This window comes from Globicephala melas, chromosome 10 (assembly GCF_963455315.2).
Source record: "Globicephala melas chromosome 10, mGloMel1.2, whole genome shotgun sequence".
NCBI lineage: Eukaryota > Metazoa > Chordata > Mammalia > Artiodactyla > Delphinidae > Globicephala > Globicephala melas.
In genome coordinates, this window is record NC_083323.1 from 87,232,076 (window position 1) to 87,243,192 (window position 11,117).

General features: G+C 42.5%; 1 protein-coding gene across 1 annotated transcript in view; it reads right to left on the reverse strand.

Moving 5' to 3' along the window:
• Positions 1–6,900, reverse strand: part of AEBP2 (AE binding protein 2) — a 55,788-nt gene extending 48,888 nt beyond the window's left edge. Inside the window, exon 1 of the mRNA XM_030841450.3 lies at positions 6,086–6,900. Coding sequence (XP_030697310.1) covers positions 6,086–6,753 — 668 coding nt within the window. The 5' untranslated portion in view covers positions 6,754–6,900. The remainder of the gene's footprint in view (positions 1–6,085) is intronic.
• Positions 6,901–11,117: the final 4,217 nt, after the last annotated feature.

Sequence of the window (11,117 nt, forward strand, 5' to 3'; positions counted from 1 at the left end):
ACATGTAATCCCCATAGCTATCTTACAGGATAGGAACTATTACAGTCCCCCTTCGGCAGATAAGAAACCTGAAGTAGTAGAAAGCCATTAAATAACTTAAATGACTGTCCCACGGTCACCCAGCTTCAGTGAGAGCTAGAATTCAAATCCAAACATTCTGGCTCATCTTGTACTCTTAACAACTTCTCTACTTAACTTCAAATTTTCCATGTACCTTTGATAGAATGTTGGGCATTTTTCTACAATAAATGCTTCTAAACAATAGTTTTAAAAAAAAAAAACCTCGGGTGACTATCCACTTCAGATTTTCCATCCTTATACTTACTTTTAAAATAAGCTTTTTACAGAAATTTACAATTTCAAAGTTGTCCAATCATTTAAAAAGTATTTATTATGCACCTCTGGATCACCTCTAAATTGGTAGTTCTTAACTTAGACCAAACCCTTTTTTTTTTTTTGCAGTACGCGGACCTCTCACCACTGCGGCCTCTCCTGTCGTGGAGCACAGACTGCGGACGCGCAGGCTCAGCGGCCATGGCTCACAGGCCCAGCCGCTCCGTGGCATGTGGGATCTTCCCGGACCGGAGCACGTGTCCCCTGAATCAGCAGGCGGACTCCCAACCACTGCTCCACCAGGGAAGCCCTAGACCAAACCCTTTTAAGACTCTGAGAAAAACTGCTGACATCTTCTCAGAGAAACGCCCACATAAAATTTTGCATACGACCTCAAAGGCCTTACTAGAGTACACCCCCAGAGAAAAGCTGGCCTTAAACTCACTATACTAAATACAATGATCCAGCCAAAGGCACCAATTCCTGGCCCTCACTTTATAGTCTTCTTTATACAAATTCTACTGCAGGTATTTCAATTTAATTCTAATAATTGAGTACTCACCATATGCAGGTACTGTGCTAGATACTACAAAGATATAAATGAGCTAAACTACCCCTGCTCTCAAAACTACCATGCTACAACAAAAAGGATGAAGCAACATTCAAGTGCTTTGAACAACGTGGATTCTTCCAAACGGTCCACAGGGCTCCTTAACAGAAGTTCACGTGGACCTTAGAACACCTTCATGGTTAAACCTAACCCTGTCGTCTTGCAGTTGAGGAACTAAGGGTCAAAGATATTACTTAAAATCATAATGTAAGTAGCAATGCTAAAATCTGAATTGTGTCCTTTGACTTTTTTGTGTGTGTGTGTGTGTGTGTGGTACGCGGGCCTCTCACTGCTGTGGCCTCTCCCATTGCGGAGCACAGGCTCCGGACGTGCAGGCTCAGCGGCCATGGCTCACGGGCCCAGCCGCTCTGCGGCATGTGGGATCCTCCCGGACCAGGGCACGAACCCGAGTCCCCTGCATCGGCAGGCGGACTCTCAACCTCTGCGCCACCAGGGAAGCCCCTGTCCTTTGACTGTTGATTACAGGCTCTTTATACTGCAATTTCTACATCCCTACATAACAAAGCCAGAAATTGAGATGAAAAAATAAAGGAGAAATACAAACACAGTAATTAAAAAGAAAAAATTAAAATCAAGTTTAGTAAGACCAGGAAAGAATTTGTTGTGGCATTTTGATGGGTTTTGAAACGTTGTCTCAGTCAACAAAAATCTGAAGCATTTGTTATGTATCAGTATGAATAAAAAGAAAAGTAGGAAAAATGTATCTGCTAAGTGAAGATGTATGAAGACTATGTGAGCAGGTATATTTAGGTCATAAAATTCTTGGCTCTCTTTCTCACAGATGACTTGCTCTGGGGGAAACTAGTTGCTGTGTCCTAAGAACACAAAAACAGCCTTATGGACATACTGACCTGGTGAGTAACTGAGGCCTCCTGCCAAAAGGTACATTAAGTGAGCTGATTTCCAGCCCCAGTCCAGCCTTCAGATGACTGCAGTGCTGGCCAACACTTCTGCTGCAACAGCAGACTCTGAGCCGGAACCACCAAGCTAAGCCTCTCCATTCTTGACTTTCAGAAACCACACGTGATACCAAATGTTTGTTTTAAGTTGCTAAATTTGGGGGATATATCTGTTACACAGCAATAAATAGCTAATACAACAGGCAAGGTGTGACATCTCTAACTTTGTTTAGAGTCAATAAAGTTTTGTGCTAGGAATTATGGCAAAACCACACTTTGGAATTAAAAGTTTCAGAGCAATATACAAGATGGATGAACTGGGAAGCATTTTGACTTCCTGTATCCCACAATATCCAGTAGAGTCCTTCCTGCACACAGTAAATACCTATGCTTGGTAACAAACTAGATTACACACAAGATTTCCTAACTGATGCAATGCAATAGTCTCAATGTTTCTTAACAGTAAAATGACCCCTTAGAATCTCTCCATATAAGTTCAATCCTGAAACCTGTGGTTTTATTGTTGTTTACTTTTTAGCACAGAGCCGTACCTTTCTTAACTGAGAATTACAATCTGTAATCAATGACAACTGAGACCTGTTATAGAAGCTCTTCCCTAAATTTAGTCAAAATTAAAAGGTAGCTTAAAACAGGGATTCTGGAGAGACTATGAACAGCTGCTTCAGAGTTGAAAAGTGAATGGTGAAAAGCAGTTCCTTCATGAAATATGAGCAAAATCTTACCTCTTATAAAAGTATTTTATTGCCTCAACCGTACAGAGCCTTAATAGGTCTTGATGATAACCTCAACATGCAGCCTTCTAATATTAACCCGATTTAAAAGTTTAGCCTCCATACTAGAAAAAGATCTTCCTAATCATATTACTGGGAAGTGCAAAACATAACCCTGTTTTCCCAGTGTCAAAACCACCTTAATTATACCTCAAAGTTTGCAACCCATTAGGTTGGTAATCCAAATTTTAATCCACAAAACAGTAAGGGCCTGTAGCCTTTGCTTATCATTAAGTTTCATACTAAATGCCCTTCCCTATCACCCCAACCTTATGCACGCACTCTTCACCTGACACCTGGATTTACCCAGAAAGTCTGATAAAAGTGGCTTTTTCAAAATAAGTCGTATCTTATATTCTAGATGGGAGGGGGGAACCGTAATAGAGACAAATAACCACAAAACAGAGGCTGTTATTATCAATTCGCTTATACAGATAAGCAACTGAACAGTATTTTAATGTATAATCTGATTCAACAGGTAGAACTAATTTCTACACTAAAAATATTTCAGAGGCATTCTAAAATTCTATTTAAAAGTCAACTTAGCCTCTGAAATTAACTTAAAAGGTGGTAAATTTTTAAAAGGTACTTAAGCTTAGATTCAAAGTAAAATAAAATAAAAGCTAGTTTTTAGTGGCCTCACGCAGCTAAATATTCCCCTCAAAGAAAATCCCATTATCTTTATAACCAAACTAAAAGGAAACTACACAATAACTTTAAGGTTTTCTAACTTTACCACAATAAACACACCAATACATTTAGGCTGGTTCTGAATAACTTTCTCCTGGGAAAAACAATGTTTTTGGTACCAAGTGTGATTTAATCATTTTATAAATTAATCACTTTCACAACACTTCGAATACGTTTTGTAAACTGACTCCTTGGATCACAAGCTTTAATATCCAAATCTTTAAAGTTAATTCTTTCTTAAAACGGAACACTTACAGTTAAAAATATTTAAGATAATTTCAACAACTTACAAAGTATGTTAGATAAACTCAAAAGTATAAACTAATTTCAAACTGAAAGAAAAACTCAACTGGCATTCTAATAGAAAGAGTAAATTCTAATGATAATAAAATCCTTGCAATAGGATGCCTCATGTTTCTAAAAAGCACTTTAAAACCACGATATCCTCCCATCAGTTACAAATATAAAGACTTCCTACCGTGAAATCAATCTATAAAATCCGTAGATTGATGTAATCTGCAGGACAGTTTATAAGAATTATGACTCCTCTGCAAATTTAAAATAACTCTTAAAAAAAACTCAAAGGCATAAAAGGGGGAGTTTCAAAATTAAGATTATCAAGACCACAACCAGTTTCACTAGTCACATAAGGTTTTTTCATACAAGTGATAAATTTATTACCCTGTAATGGTAAAATGATTACAGTGTTTTGTAGTCTCTAATGTTTAAGCATCAAGAAAAGCAAGTACATTTGGTTATCAGGTTTTAACCTTATTTGGCACCAATATCTTACTCCTTACTCTGAAATATGATGTAAAAATTACATATTCAAGTGAATAATAAAAATGAAGTCAAAACTCCACTTCCTGAAATACTGCTTGGCCAATTACTATCTCCTAAAAGGACTAGTAGACAGATATTAACAAAAAAAAAACAAAACAAAACGCCAAATATCTGGCACATCCTGCTTGTAGCTATTTAAAGTGAATTATTCTAACTCTTGTGAAGTGGAACTAGCAGAGAACCTTTGTTCAGATCCAGCTCCACCACTTCCATTCTATACTTATTGTTTTGAGTAAGACACTCAACTTGCTTCTTCATCTGTTAAATGGAAGTCAAAATAATACCTACCTTGCGCCAGAGTTGTGGAAATGAAATGATTAAGGCATTTAAATCGTGCAGTGCTAGGCAAGTGTGTTTTATGGGTGTATGTGTATACTAGGTACATGGAACAACTGTGGTAGATGCTGACTGTATAAATTAATGTCAACTTTCAAATATCTACTGGTACCAAAGAAGGAGTATACAGTAAAATGATAAATGACACATGCTTCATTGTGCAGTTCACATCAATTTTTAATTTTCTTGAAGACATTCTCATTCCTGCCATGCCTGTATAGTTCAGGACAATTTTTCCAAGGTTTGCACTCTCTACTTTACCCCACTCAAGATGTTTCCTTAACTAGACATTAGAGTAAATGTCAAACAGAATTTGATGCTATATTTTCAAAATATTTAGAGCTGTGAATTCCTTATAACACTAAATATAAGCCATTGTGTTTATTTTTATGTTAACAATAGAATTCCTAGAACTTTAGAATACTTTAACTTTTAAATCCAAGTCAATAAAGATTGTTAAAAATTCTACTGCTCATCAAAACATTAGCAGATGGTCAAAATAACTAATATACTTTAGATGCATTATAATACGCATGACATGGTTCTCCTTAAAAAAGTACATTAAAAGCCAATTAGCTAAAGTACGAAGTTTTCCAGGGATCAAAAGTAATGATAGTAACAACTGAAACATACCATAACAATAAACTTCTTAATGTCCCGAAAAAATGAAGCGCATTTTTGTCAGTCTCCACATTCTTTCTAAAAAGCTTTAGAAAAATGCTACTAATCCCTTCAGAGATCTCGCCAAAACATGACTTTAAATATTATCATCTAAAATCATGATTCTCACATTGAAGCATTACTGTATAAAGATTTTAAAATGCATACTGACATGCTGTACCTTAAGACTGCATTTTGTCACAATTCCAACTCTCTTCGATTCCGCAAAGTTATTTTAAAGGACACTAATTCATTATTCTTTTACACAACGATTTATACGTTTTTAAAACTTTCTCCCCAATTTGATCACCAACGAAATATAAGTTACTAAAACCACTTTGGAGACCATGTTAATGACCACACATGAGGAATTCTGGAAGCTCTGATTAAATATAAAAGAATAGTCTTCACTTTTCTAAGTAAAGTAAAGTGATGGTTGGGGGTCTCCTCCCTGAACAAGGAAGTTCTGTTACATCCAGGCGAAACCAGCCATGTTGGAAAACACTTGTCAATTACGGTTCTGACAAGTATTCGCGAACACGGCTGGATGAAGCTACCTTGTGTACCGAGGTGCGTACATCAAGGCCCTCTTCGGCTCCGCCACAGGATCTGGGCCTACTTTGGGGATTGTTTCCGAGTTGGAGCCGTCCTTAGGTCCGTACGGAGTGCAGAGCCGAGGGGAAAGAGGGCGGGGAAAGGAGAGTTGGGGGGAAAAGGGTTTGAGAGTTGGAAGCCGCTATCCGCAGCGAGAGGGGCGCGGCGGCCGGCAGAGGTTTCCGAATTGAGAGCCGGGGGGAGGGGCCGAGGATTCGGGGAGCAGGGGGATCTCAGCAAAAAGTCCCCTCGAGGGGCCTAGGAGCGCAAGAGGAGGAAAGGAGGGGGAAACGCTTCCGTGCACTGACCTGTCCTCGGAGTCCATGCGGCTCAGGGGTTCCCCATCCGACGACATCTCCAAGCTGCCTCGCCGGCCCGCGGAGGTCGCGCTGCTTCCGCCTCCCCCGGTCCCGTAGCCCTCATCGCCGCCGCTGGAAACGACGCTGCTGCTGCTGCTGCCGCCCCCGCCGCCTCCCTGGCTGCCCCGCGGTCCCTTGGGCTCCTCCAGGCCCTCCTTGCCGTCCCCATCCCCGCTGCTGCTGCTGGCGGCACCGGGGCTCAGCGAGCGCGTCTCGTCGCTGCTGCTCCCGCCGCTGCTGCCCACCAGGCTCTCGGCGCTGCTCTCCTCCTCGCCCCCGCCACTGCTGCTGCTCTCGTCCTCCTCTTCCTCGTCCTCCTCCTCGTCCTCCTCCTCCCCGGCCTGGCTGGCGCTCTCGGGGCTCGGCTCCGACATCGTCTCCGCCTCGCCGCCCCCCACTCCGCCGCCGCCTCCACCGCCCCCACCGCCGCCGCCGCCGTTCAGCAGCAGCGCCGCCACCGCCTCGGCCTCCGCCTCTTCTTCCTCCTCCTCTTCCTCCTCCTCCTCCTCTGGCGGCTCAGCCCGACCCCGCGCCGCCGGGCCGGGGCTGCCAGGGGGCAGAGGGCTCAGGCGGGAGAGCTCCTCCAGGTCGGCCATGTCGGTGATAGCGGCGGCCATGGCGGCGCCTGCTCCTCCTCCTCCTCCTCCCCGCCGCCGCCGCCGCCTCCCTCTCTGGACTCTCGCTCCCGTGCCCCCTCCCGAACGCCCAAAACTCCGCCGACGCCGCTGCAGACCAGGAGGAGGGCCCGCGAGCTGCGTCAGCCTGCACACGCGCTACGGAGCCCGCGCGGGGACAGGCGCGCGACTGCGCGCACTCACGCGGAGACGGCTGCGCGCCTGCGCGGCGGCACGCGGTGGCACCTCCCCCCCCCACCCCCGGCCGCGGATTCCGCGCCCCCGCTGGTCCCTGCCCGGCCTCCGCCCCGACCCGCCGAGGACTCAGAGTTTCCGCGGGGCCTTCCCACGGCTTCCCTGCCCGCGCGGCGGGCGGGACACGCGGAACGAAAACCTGAGCGCTAGCCGGCGATTCTAACAGCCCTCCGAGGTCTCAAAATAAAGTCATTCATTCCGGGGGGTGTTTGGGGAGTCCCCGATGCACAGGCGCTGAGCTAAGAATCGAACAAGTCCCTGGGCTTCTGAGAGCTGACAGTCTACGAGGAGAGGCGATTAAAATGAGTAAAAATCAATAATACAGTGCGAGGTACTGAGTCCATACGCGCGACATAGAGCCACAGGTTATCATCTAACCTGCGTTCGAATAACCCGAGGAATGGTTAAATCACAGTCTCAGAGCAAACATGTGTGTTCTAGATCTTCAAACTTTTTAGCTCCTGAGCCCTCTGAAACGATTTTGTACATCCTTATACGGTTTGAAGTGACATCCACATTTTTTCCAGCTTCTTATATTTTATAACTGTCACACTTTTTTAAACGTAGCCAATGAACCCTAAATACCATAGGGATTTAACACCCACCAATATACACTTTTTAGAATCCGATCTCTGTTATGCTTGGGCAATTTCCATCCTTTATCTTCTGGGACTCATGTACATTTTACATCCTGTCCTGAATTTTATCTTAATAATATATTTTATATTCGAACTGTTTTATTGATCATCTTATATTTCCTTGTAACAAAAATGTGTACAGAAATTGAAATTTAACGGTTGTTTTTAAATCTCCTGTGATCATAACACTCTTAAGTCTTATTATTTCAACTGATCAAAACAAATATATTTCAAAATATAAATAAATATTAAACACAAAAGTAAAGTTTTGTTGGCAATGCACCTCACAAAGATGGAATTGAATACTTTTTTAAACTAGATTATTTATCAGTGGATGAGTATTTCTAGAATGAGAACGAGCTGCTTCAATTCTATTCCAAGCTTTCAATTCCATGGATGTAAGCACTGAGAAAACTTGTTCACATAAATAAGTACATGAGAATTAATGGAGTTTTGTTACAGCAATGCAACTCAATTCTTTGAACTCTTTCCAAATTATATGCCCCCAAAAGTCACACAACGATCTAACAAGAAAAAAATACTTTTAATGGTCTATCTGCTGACAACACAGACTAGATTCTCTTTCAACTTTGTTGAAAGCAAGTAACTGAAAACCACCTGACTTGTAAAAGGATGTGTTACTCATTCTCATTCACCAGTCAATAGTTCCTTTTTCGGTGTTGTGGAGGTTTTTGCATCACCGGGGTACAGCACCTTAGGAAGATGTGAGGTGGGGCAGAATTATGCCTTTTTTTTGTAAAGTAGGGGAGGGGCAATTGGGATAAGGGAAGCTGCAAAGGAGCCCACATTACCCTCTGACCCCAGAGCACATTTTCCGGCAGATCCTTTCAGGTAAAAGGGAAGTGAGAATCAGAGAACGGATTGCCTTAAAACAGGCTCGGTGCTCATACACATCTTAGAAAGTCTTCATACACCATGGATACCCCAGTATTATGTCTATTGCCTTAGGCCTTTGGACAGCTGTTATATGTTCCATATGTTGCCTCAAGGGAAAGCAAAAATAAAAATAAGAAATAATAGTATGGGGCATTATGGCTTACAGATACCTTTCACACACACATACAATGCAAAATGCTAACTGCAAATACGTTAACCTCAAAGCCACTCTTTGAGATAGACTAGGAAGGTATTATCTTTCTGTGTTGTCAGTTAAGAACTATTAGAGGGACGTCCCTGGCAGTCCACTGTTTAGGACTCCACGCTTCCACTGCAGGGAGCACAGGTTTGATCCCTGGTCTGGGAACCAAGATCCCATGCGGCGAAGTGAGGCCAAAAAGAAAAAAAAAGAACTATGAGAGAGTTTAGCTGAAAAGTGTGTATTAAGTGTATGTGCCAAGCACTGTATGAAGCCCTAGAGATTTTGGCTGAGTTATTTAAGGAAAACTTAACGAAGAATGTAGGATTTGAACAGCTGTGTATGTAAGATATACTACATTTAAGTTTAAGTCATTTGAGCTGGATCTTGAAGAGTGAATAGACTAGAATTCTGTGTGAGGGGGAATTCTAGGACTGAGAAGCAGTAACACTGGAAAAGCATAAAAATCTAATTTGTGACTGTTAATTAACCATGAGAAAACGAAGCTAAAAAGCTGAAAAAGAGTTCAAGATGAGATTACAGAAAATCTTGAATAAAAAGATTGACTTTGAAAGATGACAGGTATATTTATATACCACAGTGTGTGTGTGTGTGTGTATACATTTAGAAAAAATATTTTTTAAAGGTGTGCCATGATTAAAGTTATAAGGGTATCTAATGTTATAGATGATATGGAGAAAAATGTGAAAAGACTGAAAGGCGAATGGAGATTAGACACGTGGAAATGGCAGGTATCAAAGCCACAAATGAATGCTCCGACTGCAGTATTTATACTTGAATATGAAAACGAGCTATCTTAGAACTGGCTTTTTGGAGAAAAGTGAGTTTCCCATCACTGGAGAGGTTTTCTGTTTTTTTAATTGCAAATTTTCTGAAAATTTGAAAGAATTGGATAATAAACACCTATACACCCGCCTAGATTCATCAATTACTAACATTTTGCCACATTTGCACAGTCTGTGTCCCTCTGTCTCTGTTTCTTTCTCTGTGTCCCCTCCCTCTCCCTCCCCCCTTTCCCTTTCTCGCTCTCCCTCTTGGTTTAGTTGCAGACATCATTACTCTGCATGCATCTCCTTAGAACAAGGCCACTCTCATACATAACCACAGTGTCACAATGTCATTATCGCATTCAGTGAAGTGTCTGACTAAAGGCAGGACCTCTGGGTGATAGAATTTTTTCAGGTGACATCAGGTGAGAGGTTGGATGAAATGCAAGCAGTGTGGTCTGCAGACCAGTACCCATCCACCCCCTGTTCGTTACCAGCCTGCAGCTAGATACATGCTGAAATTAGCTTCAGGAAACTTTTATAACAACATGGTAGAGTAATTTTACATCTGCTGAACCTAATAATAAAAAATGGAGGCTTATTTTTTGATGTCATCAGTTTACTTTTTATCTTATAATTCTGGTAATTCACTTTTTAAAAATTTATTATCTTATTTATTTATTTATTTGGTTGTGCCAGGTCTTAGTTGCCGCTCACAGGCTCCTTAGTTGCGGCAGGCGGGTTCCTTATTTGCAGCATGCATGTGGGATCTAGTTCCCTGACCAGGGATCGAACCCAGGCCCCCTTCATTGGGAGCGGGAGTCTTAACCACTGTGCCACCAGGCAAGTTCCATCTGGTAATTCACTTTTATTGTATTTTTCAAAAGCCTCAGTCCACTGGTAAGTAAAAAACTGATCCTTCAGTTGAGAATCACTGTTCTATTTCCCTCCTGCCTGCTTGGAGAGTATGTGATTCTGTGCATAATTATAAGTTACCCAATAATACACCATTGCATACGAGCTATTTGATTAGGAATAGTATTCAAACTCATCAACCACAGTACCAATGGGTCAAATTAGCAACAATAACTTGAATTTTACTGGCGCTTCTACCTACCAAGTCTGCTAACACAGGCAGGTCATTGCCAGTTTTCGGGGAGCCCCTGGGGTGGGAGGATCTCTGCTCACCCAGTGGCCCCCTCCCCTGCTCTGCTCCTACCAGACACTGCAGGCTCCTCCTACCGGGGCCTGTGATACAAACAAAACAGCCAAAGCCATGGTGTAGCCTGAAGAAATGGAGATCGCTGTGTTGACCTCTTTTAGGGGAACCCCGGAGCAGACTGCTTGGCCCAATATCATATATGATTTTCAATGAAACAGGTCTTTATGGTATTACTCAGAGCTCTGTCTCTCCTAGGAACCCAGACATGCTTTCATGGGCCTAGACTGGTGATGGATTTGAGTAACAGCTACCCCAAGCTGCATTTATTCCTCCCCATCCAATGACTAAGTCTTTCTTATAGGGCTTCTCTGTCTAATTCTCTTTTCCACGAACATGAGTCCTGTTCAAGGAAGCAGTCTCAGCCCCCA